Source organism: Synchiropus splendidus, chromosome 14 (assembly GCF_027744825.2).
Source record: "Synchiropus splendidus isolate RoL2022-P1 chromosome 14, RoL_Sspl_1.0, whole genome shotgun sequence".
Classification (NCBI taxonomy): Eukaryota; Metazoa; Chordata; class Actinopteri; order Syngnathiformes; family Callionymidae; genus Synchiropus; species Synchiropus splendidus.
Genome location: NC_071347.1, coordinates 19479889 through 19493288, shown reverse-complemented (window position 1 = coordinate 19493288; position 13400 = coordinate 19479889). Strand labels below are relative to the sequence as shown.

At 45.5% G+C, this 13400-nt stretch overlaps 1 protein-coding gene across 3 annotated transcripts in view; it reads right to left on the bottom strand.

The window, feature by feature from the left end:
* The window catches only part of LOC128771333 (transient receptor potential cation channel subfamily M member 1), a 24881-nt gene extending 11481 nt beyond the window's left edge, over positions 1-13400 (bottom strand). For all 3 annotated transcript variants that reach the window (XM_053886705.1, XM_053886703.1, XM_053886704.1), the window contains exons 1-7: positions 13217-13400; positions 3271-3347; positions 2099-2294; positions 1816-2029; positions 748-872; positions 513-684; positions 100-274 (exon numbers count right to left, since the gene is read on the bottom strand). In XM_053886705.1, coding sequence (XP_053742680.1) covers positions 100-274; positions 513-684; positions 748-872; positions 1816-2029; positions 2099-2294; positions 3271-3347; positions 13217-13285 — 1028 coding nt within the window. In that variant the 5' untranslated portion in view covers positions 13286-13400. The remainder of the gene's footprint in view (positions 1-99; positions 275-512; positions 685-747; positions 873-1815; positions 2030-2098; positions 2295-3270; positions 3348-13216) is intronic.

Below are 13400 nucleotides of genomic sequence, written 5' to 3'. Positions count from 1 at the left end.
CGTTTTAGTTTCTAAAATAACTACTGAGCTCTTGTAGACAGATAAGCTGCTGTTACGCAGCTACATATTTGGGTTTTTCTTGGTCGATTTGTCTCGTACCCGCCGTCCTCGGAGAACTTGTGAGCGAAAGAGATGATGTCCGAAGCTCGTCCGCTGCCGTCGCACACCACCACAGGGACCGGAGGTTCGTCTCGCAGGCTCTCCAGGGCGATGGAGATCACGTTGGGACCTCCTTCCACGATCAAACACACCAGCGGGACGCCCTGCCCCAAACCTGCAGCACAGACAGGTCGATCACCAACACTGCAAACCAACCACTACATGGATGGAAGCTGCTGAGGAGATGATGGGAGGAGACGTGAGTGGTGACAGCTGAGCATCCCTTTGCTGTCCCTGCCTTATCTGAGCTCCAGGCATAGGATGACAAAGGGAAGCCCACAGGTCACAGAGGAGATCCACCAGTCGAACCGCCGCTGCTGCTGCTGCACCGAGGTGCTGGGTCTGGAACTTACGCGTGTTGATCTTCTGCAGGGAGATGTGCTTCTCCAGCAGCCGTCGCAGCTTCACCTCCGAGCCGTACTTTCCACACGTGCCGTTGTCCGTCAGGATGAAGTGGGAGTGGCTGTTGTTGAGCACGGCCAGCTTGCTCAGAGGGTTGGCCATCGTCTGGTAGGGTCTGGTCACCTGGAGGTGGGAGGTGGGGGGGATTAGACATCAGGCTGGCATGTTGGCGCTGCTCTGACTTACGTCTTTCCCAAGAAGGTCCTCTTTGTTCTCCAGGATTCCCCACGGCGCGATTCCGATGGCGCAGACTTTCCCTCGCGATTTAGACGAGTGGTCCTTGAGGGCATCTCCGACGTGACGGATCACACCTGAGGACACGTGATAGACGGCACTGTCATTTCCGGACTATAAGTCGCTACTTTTTTCTCGCGGTCTGAACCCTGCGGCTTAAACAACGGCACGGATAATATATGGATTTTTACAGGCTGAAATCAGATGAAATCAGAGGCTTTTTATTTACCATAAAGCACTCAAAATGTGCCGTTTTTGCCTGCGTGTCCACAGCTCCGCCCACAGAGCCCATCTCCTGGAGGACCAGAGATGAGAAGCAGCGGCTGAGACCAGCTGTGGTGTCTGAACTTCGCAGGAGAAAACTGTGCATTTTGAGCTCTTTAATGTCAATAAAAGATATGAGGACTTCATGATTCCAGTTCAGAACATTGCCCAGTTTGTTTCATTAGTCAGTCTCCATGCTGGAGCCTGACTAGTTTTGAAAAGTTCTTTTAAGCCGGGTGCACCACTGACCTTTCTACAGTGCAGACAGCACCACTGCACCCTCAGCTTATAGACCACTGCGGCTTATGGATGAACAAGATCTGTTTTCCTTCTTAAATGTAGTGGGAGGGGCTAATATTACAGTTAAATTACAGTACATACGTATAACCCACCTCCACCCCAGCTCCTGCAGGCCATGACTATAATGTGCTGTGTGTTTTAGTTAGCCTTGCCAGCTACAACCTCCTTTCTTCAAAACAAAACTGGTGAATCTCCGATAACTCAACTCTGAGTAACTCCAGAGTGCGTCCATTTCTATCAGCCTCGCCTGAGGTTTGGTTCAAGCTTCTCAGACCTCACACCTGATGTACCCAGGACATGCTACAGTAGATGCCTCAAAATCCTGGAGGGAAGTTTCATAACTGCAGGGAATTTTCCCAGAAAAAAAGCTTGACAAAAGCTCCAATCCCTCACAGGAAATGAGTCTCTCAATCTGGTGATGGGTCAATTAATCTGAGATTACGGCGGGTGGCGTACCGGTGTTGACCCCCCCAGTGAAGATCCAGGCTCCAGTGGTGACGGCGGCCTTGATCAGGCCCTTGCCGAAGACTTGCTTGAGCTTGGGCTGGAGGTCGAAGTTCTGCAGGCCACCGTGGACGGAGATGAGCAGCGTGGGCAGCTCCAGCTGCCAGTCCTTCACCATCAGGTGCAGCAGGTTGTCGGGTTTGGTGTCGTAGGTGACCCGGATGTACTGGGGGAGAAGCACCGGTCAATACAAAAAAAAACCCAGTCCAGACCGAGCCCTCCCGTCTTGACTCACCATGGCCTTGTTGATGAAGCCGCCGCCCTGGAACTCGATCACGCCGAAGGCGTCAGTGGGATACGTCCTGGTGTGCTTGATCACCGTCCACTTGTCCTTGTGGGAGTCGATCTGCACCAGCGGGTGGGCCTCCTCCACGGAGCTGGCCCCGGGCGGGATGGCCACGTGCTGCGTGGTCAGCTGACCGCAGGCACATCTAGACGGAGAATTCCAGTGAGGTCCTTCTGATGTTTTGTCTGCCAGTGAAGGACACGCTCTCCACGCAAATAACAGCCTTCCTCCTTTCTCATGAGTTGAACCACGTTAAGACTGTACCAGAAATTCATATTCCACTTCACCACCTGCCTCGTCATAAACTTATATTCCAATGTAAATAATTCTCAACTTTTTGACGCCCACTGAACAGCAGCTTACAAGACGGTATTTGATTCTCTTAACATTTCCTGTTCATCTTTTTCTTTGCCCACATTCACACCTGCACTTTTAGTCAGATTAAGACTGTTTAAGACTGTTTAAGTAAATGTAGGGACCTTTAAGTAAATGTAGAACTTTTTTCTCTTGCTTTGGCAAATTATTATTTTACAAGGAATTAAATATGTGTGTTTTGTTTGTTATTTATATATTTGTTTGTATATTGTTTATTTACTTTTTGTCATAATCCACACAGATTAAGACTTTTAAAATAAATATATGACCCCCTTGTTTTTAAGAACTTTTTTCTCTTGCTTTGGCAAATGATTCTTATTTTTTAATGAATTAAATATGTATGTTTTATTTGTTTATTCATTTATTTTTGTCATAATCCACACAGACTTTTTAAATAAATATATGACCCCTTGTTTTTAAAGAAAGTTTTTTTCTTTTGCTTTGGCAAATAATTTTAATTGAATTAAATATGTATGTTTTATTTGTTTTTAGTAAGCTGTTTTTAAGTATCAAATTAAATACTTTAATTTGAAAACAGAGTGGAAGTAATTGGATCAGAGACACAGTTGCACTTTAAATGTATTTACTTAAATGTTACTTTGAAGCGTGATTTTTTCAAAAATGTCAATGCCCATTTCAACTGACTTTTAGGAATGATTTCAGTCGTAAATCTGAAGCTTGACTGCTTCACACGCACACACACACAGAGTGAGAGATCAAACTGAAAAAGCCGGTGGAGGCTTTACCTTGTGGTGTCTTTGCTGGGGAAGATGTGAACACACTCCCTCTTGCAGAAGGTCCTCTCGATCCAGGCTCTCTGCGCCTGGCGACAGAAATCACAAATCAAATTATTTTCTTCTTTATGGAATGAAAGTTCCAGCAGCACTTTGTGTTGCCGGCAGCGATCTGCCCGAGAACCCCCCCCTGGATCTGCCCCCGACCGCCGTCTGATCTGCCTCCAACACTGATCAAAACCAACCTGCCCGGCAGAGGCCAAAAAAAAAAAAGTGCTCAGACTGAAGAGGAGATTCTTGGACAGACAAACAAAAGACGGAAGCGGTTTCTTTAGATTTGTAGAATAGTCGACCCAAAAAGACAAAAAAAAAAAGGAGTGAGCATATTTCGCACCCAAATTTGGCTATTCAGTGTAATGTGTTGCCGTCTTGTCTCAGCAGTTTTTCCATGGCAGTGTTATCACGGTTCACCGAGCAGTGAGAACTCTGCCGGCTCACATTCATCACAAGCAAATTCCTGCCCTAAAACTGCACCAGCAGCCCTGAACCTTTCCAGAAAAGCAAGGAGAATCTGCTGGATAAACTTACGGGGATGAGGCAGAGGTGTCAGCCCGGAGAGCGGCAGCGTCCTCCTGCTCCTCTGCTGCTGCTGCTGCTGCTGCTGCTCCCAGCCGAGTGCTCGCATGAATCCCACAGGACATGACACTTCTTCACTTTATGAGGGCCAGTTAATATGATGAGCATGTGAGCAGGGTCTTTGTTCGGAGTCTCATGACTCCAGTTCAAGGTAATCCTTTCGGGAGTCCCATGACCCCTTCTCCATGCCCACAGGGAATTTTCACCCTTGGCTTGAACAAGGCACAATAAATCTACTTTGATAACCGGCCCCTAATCTCCCAATTTGTCCAAACTCTTTTCTTTGTGTTCACCTCACAGTGTGGAAGATCTGAGCTTGTGTGAGAAGACGAGGCGGAGAGTGACGGACCCGGGCGCGCCCCGGCCCGGTGCAGGGGCTCCCCGACGATTCGGCACCCCCTTTAACTTCTTTGATTTCAAATCACATTTGCATAATTGAGAGAATTGGATGCCGGCATTCTTTTGGAAGGAGACTGTTAAGACGTGACTGGGCTCCGGTCGTGGGTGGGGGGGTGTGGGGGGTGTGGGGGGCGAAGGTCAGTCCGTGCTGATCGCCGTTAATCTCTGTTTTTCCACTGGAGCAACAGCGTTGAGAAACTTTTATTCAACTGAGCTTTTATTCACTTATGGATGCTCCTCTGCTGCGCGGAAGTGTTTGCACAACATTCGTGTTGACAGGAGATTATAATAATCCAGATTATAAACTCGAGATGAAGTTTCCTAAATCTTATCGAGGTTAAAGCACCAAACATTTGTACGGCTATCGTTTGTTTTAGCTTCAACGGGATGCTATATTTAGCGCAGCTAGGTTAGCTTCCGACTGAGTGGAGTAACATCGAGTCTGAGGGCATGGTTCTCAGTTCATGTGCAGCGGAAATGGAACAAGACTAGCGTGACTTCTTTAAGATAACCACTTAGCAGCAGTTTCACCATTTTTCTAAAGGTTTATACAGGATTTTTAAGGCTGTTCAATACATTTTAGATTGAGATTTTCACGGCGCTAATTTAGGGCCGACTAAAGCTAAAACAAAGTTAACTCGCGATTAATCGCCTTTTTATTTGTTCTAAACAATAGAGCGGCTAAGAAAACCTCAGACACTGAATGCTCAGAAACATGCTTAAAAGGATAGCAGCCACTCTCGTCTTGATAAAACCTTCCGTTACATTTAGAGCAGATACAAAAAGTGCGATTAATCGCGAGTTAACTGCGTTTTAGCGCGACTAATCGAGATTCAAAATTGAAATCCATTCACAGCCCTAACAAAACTACAAGACAATCCAGTTTACAACTGTCGGTTCGCTGGTGAGGTTTAGCTTATAACTGGTTTGTATGTTGAAACACATAAAAAGAATAATATTCCATGTACAACAGTACAGTTTGAAGGTCAAGCAACACTGCCTCTTCCATCTGACTGTATCTGGCAAAATTATCTTGTGCTAGAAAAACTGACTAGCCAACATATTTCAGGGGATAAATGAAGCTAGTTAATTTGCTTTGAAAATCTGTCACTAAAAACATTCTCTATCAGCCTCAACCATCAGAACGTCATTCCACTTGACACGTACTGAGTCCAAAAAGCCATAAATCTGGCTCCTCTTTATCTTCCAATTTCCTTTTTTCTGTGCGTAGAATTAAAGCAACAGCAAGGCAAAATTGTCCTCATGAATTTTGATTTTCTGAAATATGTTAGCCAAGCACAGTTAAGCATTTTATTATAAATCTGTAGCATATATTCTTAAGTAGATATTTTAAATATTTGAGCATCCATTGCCTTCATATTCAGTCTTTAAACCTATATTGGTGATTCTTTGTCTCGAATTTCCAGCTTCCGTTGGCGTCCTTCCACATCGAATATTTCCGCTCAGTTATAAAGTTCTATTCCTGACGCTGTCATTTTCTAGGCAGATGAGCTTTATTTAGTTTCCGGCGAATTATCCGACCCTGGTTGAGCCACACGTGCTTTTCAGTTGATGCACACTGCTTATTAGATCCCTGCTGTAGTAATGACCTCATAAAAACATTTAAATAAGTTAGGAATAGACAAGATTGAATTGGCCTTTTCAAGTCAAACGGGAACAAAGACCTTCTTGGGGAGGACTGCAGCAGCAGGGTTTGATGCTCGGTCGGAGGGTTTGAATGTGCGTAGAACTCCGAGGGGAAAAGACAATCGAGGGCCTCAAAAACACACAGACAGCCCCAAAAAGTTCCCCCGCTTTTGGTAAAGACGCACGCTTTGCCACTGTGGATCCTAACTGAGGAAACGCATTTCCAGAGGGGGCTGGTCGCAATGACGCATTTACTTCAGCTTACCTAAACTCATTAACCACGGCAATTAAAGGCCTCCGTCCCTGCGACTTTGTGTAAAAACCTTCAAGATTGTGTCACACCAAGCCGACTTAAGACAAGCCGGGGCACAATAGGCCGCTTTCATGACAGTGTGGCAGGGTGCAACGGTGAGAGAAGTAAAGTGGCCGACCAACTCGAACAACACATCCATCTTTGATTCAAAACTGGGAGTTAAGAGCTTTATAGCACTCCGTATTTATCAAGAACTGCTGCTTCGATTGTTCCGACGAGCCAAACCGAAGCTAATGCTACATGCTAATGAGCTTTCCATACCACGTGACTTGAAGCGAATCCATAAACCAAACAAAATGCTTCCTTAAAATGCAGGTCTCACCTCTTAGCCTAGTTTACTGTGTCAATGTTGCCGTCACAGTGTCTCACAGAAAATGTTAGCATTGAAAGTAGCTTTCATTGTTGAAGCACAGGTCTCTTCCTGTTTGGCGATCATCCGTCCACTGGTTATTTGTTACATGGCTGCTAAAACTAGCCAATTGTTATTAAAGATTTCAATATGTATATTTTGCCATAATCCAAATGAAAGTTATGCTACCAGAATATGAAACAATTTAACCTTAGCGACGTCTCGAACGCCTCCAGAAACTAATGATACAAACATGCTAAAAGCTAATACCCATCCCATTCATTAAAATGCTATTAAATAATTAAACGGCACCACATCAGTTGGAGTATGAATTTTGCCCACACTCTACATGAGCTACTAAGGGAGATTAGCATACCATTGTACAGTACTTTAATGGCTTAAAGTTTGTTGTCCCAATAGTCAGTTAGCGAATAAGCGATTCTGGGATTTTAGTCGACTCTGTCGACCAATCGTAGCAGCCCTTTACTTGTTTTTCAGGTTATGATACGATCACGCTACATGCTAACAAGCTAGCCTTAATCTATCTAAATCGGCAAAAGCTTAAAAAACTGAATGCTTCAAACACTATGTCTAAACAATTCAAACAGTATGGTAAATTTATCGCGGCTAGCTTAAACAACACTAGCCTTTGACTTGCCTATACATCAGCTGAGAGTCATTATGAAGCACTAAATATCAGCATTAGAGTGGTTTTAAATCCTATTTTCTTTCTACATTTTAAGTATTTATTTTTTACCTTGTTACTACTAAATAGTCTGTAGCTACCAGGCAGCTGACTAGACGCCTCTCTAGTCAGGCTTTCAAAGCATTTATAATATTAATAATGGAATAATTACATTTCGTGAAGGAATTTTCTGCGACCAAACTGAGGTCCAGTTGCCGTATTTTGAACCGCGAGCGTACGTAACATGACGGAGGCCTTCGTGACTGTTGTGTTGGAGTGTGTAGAGTTTCAGAGATATTTCAGCTACGCAGTTGAGAAAGGTGATAGATATATTTTCGTGAGTGATTCGCTCCACACACATTCACCACTTCATGACATTCTGCACCCGAATCACATGTCCAAAGTCTCCTGACTCTCTCCAGCAATGAGATCACAACTAATTTGTTCCACTGCATCTAGAATTACGCGGCCGGCTCATCTCCTCCACTCGCACAACAGAAGTCAGTCGCTGTTTTAGCATGCTAGCGTCTGACCCCGCCGCATTTCCGAAGGCATCACAAGACGTCGCCTGGTGCGAGTGTTGGATAAACACTCGACAAAAGCCTCGTCAGCGCCAGTTAAAATGACCAGATGGGGCTGGGAGAAGGGGTCCCGTTTGGAATGTGATGCGGGGGACGGAAGGGGGGGTGAAGGTAAAAGCAACTAGGTGTTTAGATACTGAAAACATTTTCTCAGACTCATGTTTGGCGCTCATGTGTTTTTTGTTTTGTTATAATACACATGCCTCGTGATGGGACGGGGTGGGGGGAGTGAGGGTGTCTGGACAAGGGTCACACTCCAGTAACAGGGATCGACAAATTTGTATTAACCATGAAAAGCTCTGTTTGCGCTCGTCCTCCTCTCTAAAAGCACTTCATTGTTCCTGCCGGAGTTTGAAAATCCAGTTAGCCATCACATGAGCGCAACATGTCGCTGGTTATCCCGAGAGCGGAGGGAGTCATGAGACACGGCTGTTTACCCCGGAGGAAGGGGAGGGAGGGCAAAACGGGGCAGCAGAAATAGCACCTCTGATTCGGAATAGATATATCTGCGACAAAAATAAGTGCGTAGGACGATGTTTACTGAAGTTAGCCATTCATCGACCCGAAAGATTTTAAAGCTTTGTTTTCCATCTCTGGTTAAAGTCAGTTTTGTAGTGGGCAAAGGGAAAACATGTCCAAGTGTTTCGAGTCATGTAGCGTCAAAATATCATCCTCTAGTTTTAGTTATTCATGTCCTGTCTGTTTTGCTGAGTCGTCACAATTACTGACTCACAACGTTTCCTAGACGACATGTCGGGCAGGTCTGTACCATGTAGGGGTGGGACCCCCAGCCCAGATGGAAGAGAGCTCCTTCACCAAGTGTGTTCAGGAGAATGGTGAGGTGGCGACCAAAGAGCTGAGTCTAAAGACAACAGCTGTAAATTCTCAGCCGGAGCGGTGACTTAAAGAAGCAGAGCGTAGATGCAAGCGTCTGAAACTGGGAGAGACTCAAAGTAGACCCCTTAGTGGAGGCGACTCGGACGTCAGGTACTGGACACCTTTCTAGAGAGGCGTTCCAGTCGGTCATAATGGAGAGATCATGTCTCTGAGTTGACCCTAAAGAGTTGGTGAAGGTTTATGAAGCAGGGGGGACGACTGCGCCTCTGTACTCTGTGCTGCCCCCTCATGGATGGATGGTGTCACGCACCATGTTAGCTCAAGTCATAGTTTTGCCAACTCAAGCTCAGCCCTTCGAAGTCAAGTCACATCACACAACAGTCGCCCACTCATGTCGGACTATTTACTTTGTGTTTCAAGTCAATACGGTGATTCGTCCTGTCAAATACCATCATGTCTTTTCTGTTCTCACTGGCCTCATCACCTGTCGACTTCTTTCAAGTCATACCTGGTTCCAGCAGCTTGAACTCTCTATCCAAAACACAGACTCAGGAGCTTCCTTTCATCATGCCAGCACTGGAAGAATCCACGAGCCAACCAAGTCAACTTTGGCTCACTCTTCTCTTCCTTTATCTCCAACAGACTCGCTGTGTGGTGAAAAACCAGGTGGCCTCCAGGTGAGTCACCAGTCACACACACCACTAAGCAAGTGTGCAGTGCCACTCCAGCGCCCCAAGTGGTCAAACCAAACACAACGCCATAAAAGCACCAAATGTTCTCCATATAAAAAGTCGAAAACAAGGTGTCATTTCCTGTTTCATGATGTTTCCGTGCAGTTTCTTTGTTAGAAATGGCAGGTTGCATCACAGAGGTGAGAAGCGTCAACATCTGCGTTGTAACGTTCGATCCTACCATCTTTTCCTTCCTCTGATGTCATGAAACGCATGGTGTTCTCTGGAGTACAATATGAAACTGATATGAAAAGTTGTTGAGCAAAGGCAGTTCCCTTTTTGTGCACTCTAAATACTCAAGTTTCCTCCCATAGGCCCCGCCCTCTGATTTTCTCCAGTGAAACACTATTGATCAAATGAATGGAAACTAACCCTGATCATAAATGAAAAACAACGGGTTTTTGGAACATTCTGACCCACGTCGTGAGGCCACCAACGCTATCTCCCTCATCTGTGAAAATTCTTTCAAGAACATTCAGCGATAAGAAGCGGATCTCTGCTGCTGTTTGGTCTCCAGCGTGACCTTTCAAGCTTCTGAGGGTTTTGCCTCTCACCTGACTGCAGCCTGATTCGGTCATATGATCCAGCAAACACTGGAGGATTGTTGCAAACGGCACTGTGGCCCAAACCGTCCGCGGGGTTTCACCGCGGCTTTAAGCGTTCGTGTTTAGCTAAAGAGCGTAATGCTCGCTGCAGATTAAGCAGAGACATCGCGGAACACAAACACACATAAGTTTGATCAACAGAGCAACTCTGGTCGGCCGGGCTTAAAGCGCTATATTTAGCGACGTTTCCGATCTTGTTAAAACTGCACCACTGATGGCTTTGCGGATGAAAGGAGTATGGATTACGCTGGAATATTAATCCGCCCGACCAATATCTGCTTTAATGTAGAGAAGGTCATCGCACCGACACGGAGGCGGCGTCAGATACGTAGATTTGATGACATCAGGGCGAGGCATTTTAACACTTCCTGTATGTTCACTTCACCCGTGTGTTTAATCTCACGCCAGTCTAGAACTTAATCTGTGACACTCTCCCTCCCTCTGAAGTCCTGCCCTCTGTCGTATGAGGTGCACATATTGTCAGAGTGGTAATGATTTAGATTTATGAACCATGTGTCCCATTAAATTACCATAACTCCTCTACTATTCGCACCAAAGATATTTGTTGTCAGACATCATATGAATGCAGTGTGACGGCATCGGGAAAGCATCGGTGGAAAGCAAAATTGAACCTTGCTTTTTGCAGAGACGGGCGAACAAAAAAGTTTAGATTCTTCAGTTAGTAGTTTGAAATTACGAGGGTTTTGAATGCGTCATGGTGTGTGTGAGGAATTGATGTTTGCGTGCAGATGTTTTGTGTGTCGTGCATTAACACACAGTTCATTTGCTCTTCACATTCAAACTTGTGACAGTGTTTCAATAACTGCTGTCAGTAGATATTTTTTTTAATCCCAATAAATCGCTGAGTTAACTCGCAATTAATGGCAAAAACTTTTTGTATCAGTCCTAAACGGCACTTAAAAGGAAGCTTTACTCGACACAAGAGGGATGTTGCTTAATGCTCATGTTATGCTTTTACCATGTTGTTGAGCCTCCTCGCTGCCTCTGAGGTCGCAGGGCTGACAAGAACACTTTTCATTATTGAGTTACACCCAGCAGATGGAGCTAGTTTCACTACCCAGCATCTCAAAAAGGCCACCGCAAGAGTGCCGTTAAAAAATGTAAACAATACAGGAACACATTTTCGCCAGCACGGACTAACCATTAAACAACAAGTAACCCAAGCAAAGACACGAAAATATGGCGACTTCCATCTTGCCAATGAGGAGGTACCACAGTGTGTACTGTGCCTCAAAATACTGGCCACTGACAGCATGAAGCCGAACAGATGTGTGTGTTGGGGGGGGTGAACATAATTTCATCTACAAAATGGGGGCGCTGCAAAAAAAAATTCGGGAACCGCTGTTCTAAAGAATGTTCTTGACAGTATCTGCTCTGGTGGGTTGTTGTACTAAGCAAATATTTGCATGTGGAACACATTAGTGGCCACATATTCCTTTAAGTTAGAGATACAAAAGTGCGATTATTTTGCTATTAATCGCGAGTTAACTCGCCCTTAATGAGAGATTAAAACTTGAATCTATTGACAGTGCTGGTTCTAGTCGGGTGGACTGTGTCCTCGAATGAAAGTGCTGCAGTATATTCTTTAACAAACAGGCTGACAGTTCCATGAGCATCACTCTTCTGGGAACATGTGGCGTCTTTCTTGCTTTCAAGGACTCGGGCGTGTTAATCACATGAAAGTCGACTTTAGAAACATGTAAAAGTGCTTAATCTGCACTGGTCGCCCGCACTGGGCCATTACCGAGGATTAAACCGGAGCCGTGTGCGGACCATGTGCTCGCTAGCGTTCAGCTGCTCTGGCCACTTCAGGCTACCTGATCAGCTCACACAAGCTCCTCGCTCAAAGGTTCACTTCAAACACAGCGCTGCCTCAGGCGGGACTCGGACCTTCTCGGCATGAAGCACAAACAACTGCGGCACTGTGAAGCGCAGCTGCTCCATCATGTGATTCCCAGATGGCTGACGTCTTCCATGAGAATCGGGACATTGTGTTGAGAGAGCTTGTGATCTTTCTAGCTATTCAGAGAACGGCGTGCTGTTTGAGGGACTCAGAGTGGAGCTGCTCCTCATGGAAGGTGCCGTCTTTTGACTGACTCGTCATAATAAGGGAACCCTTCAGCACTGCTCACAGTTTAACAGTCGATGACGGCTTAAAAGTGATGTATCTGGCAATGTCGCGTTTGAGGTTTCACACTTGCCTATGAATCACTTTCATCCGAGATCTGTCTGAATTTTTTAAGGTAACTTTGGATGCTATTGTGTTGAGGAAGTGTGTTTCACTGTCTACTGTCTTGCCACCACTTGAACCAAAGTTGAATTAGCTTGTAATTCCACAGCATTACGGGATGCCGAGAGCCCGACCGATGGTTAGCTGGCAAAAATCATACACTTCTTTCGATAATAAAGGCCTTCGTTGAAAGATATTTTCTTAAATCGGCTCTGAATTTTTTGAAACGTGTGAAGATAAAAAATTCACCTGCCCTGTTCTCTGCTGTTGCATAATGTTTTTACTTCAGATAATTCAGAAGGAACAACTCAAAAATGGTTTAAAATCCCCATATGAGTGATGCCATAAAGGACCGTTGATGTTTACATTATTTCAAATACAAACTGGGACCTTCACCAAAGAGTTAATTTCCCCTTTAAAAAAAATAAAACACCACATACTGTATAGTCAAATGAACAAAACAACTTCCTGGGAATCAAACCCTGGGTGCTGCACCAGACCACTGCCATGTCTGCTGCATACCCGCCCTCTTATAAAGTCAAATAAACAATGACAACACATTCTGTCACCGCAGCCGAGCCATACATGCGAATGACGACCCCATAAAAACCCAGTGGGATCCTCAGAACGCCACCAAAACATCTGAATTTTCTGAAAATATGTTGACGTTTCAAGCTTTTTTGCTGAGGAGACCATGAATATAGTGTTTGGAGTCTGTCCCAGCTACCTGGGGAGATATGTGGATGGATAATCTGAGGACAACGTGGAGTCATCAATAAACTTCTGCATGTTTCGGCGGACTGTGGGAGGAAACCAGAGCGATCCAATGATAAGCCTAAAATTTTCTCCCAGCTCAAACCTCTCTGCTCAATTCCTCCTCAAACAAAGGGGGTGAGGTCTCTCACCTGCTGCTCTTCAACTCACCCTCTGCGAGCCGGACGTGCTGCGTTTCAGCGACGGCCTTTTGCCACCCGGGGGGCCTTTGGGGTCCATGCTGAAGCAGCTTCACTCAGGGGTCGGGTGGAAGTTCACCAGAGACACGAGCGGACGGCAGAAGTGGGATGCAGCGTCAGGTCCGACCATGGTCCAAGCTCCCGTCCCCAGGCGC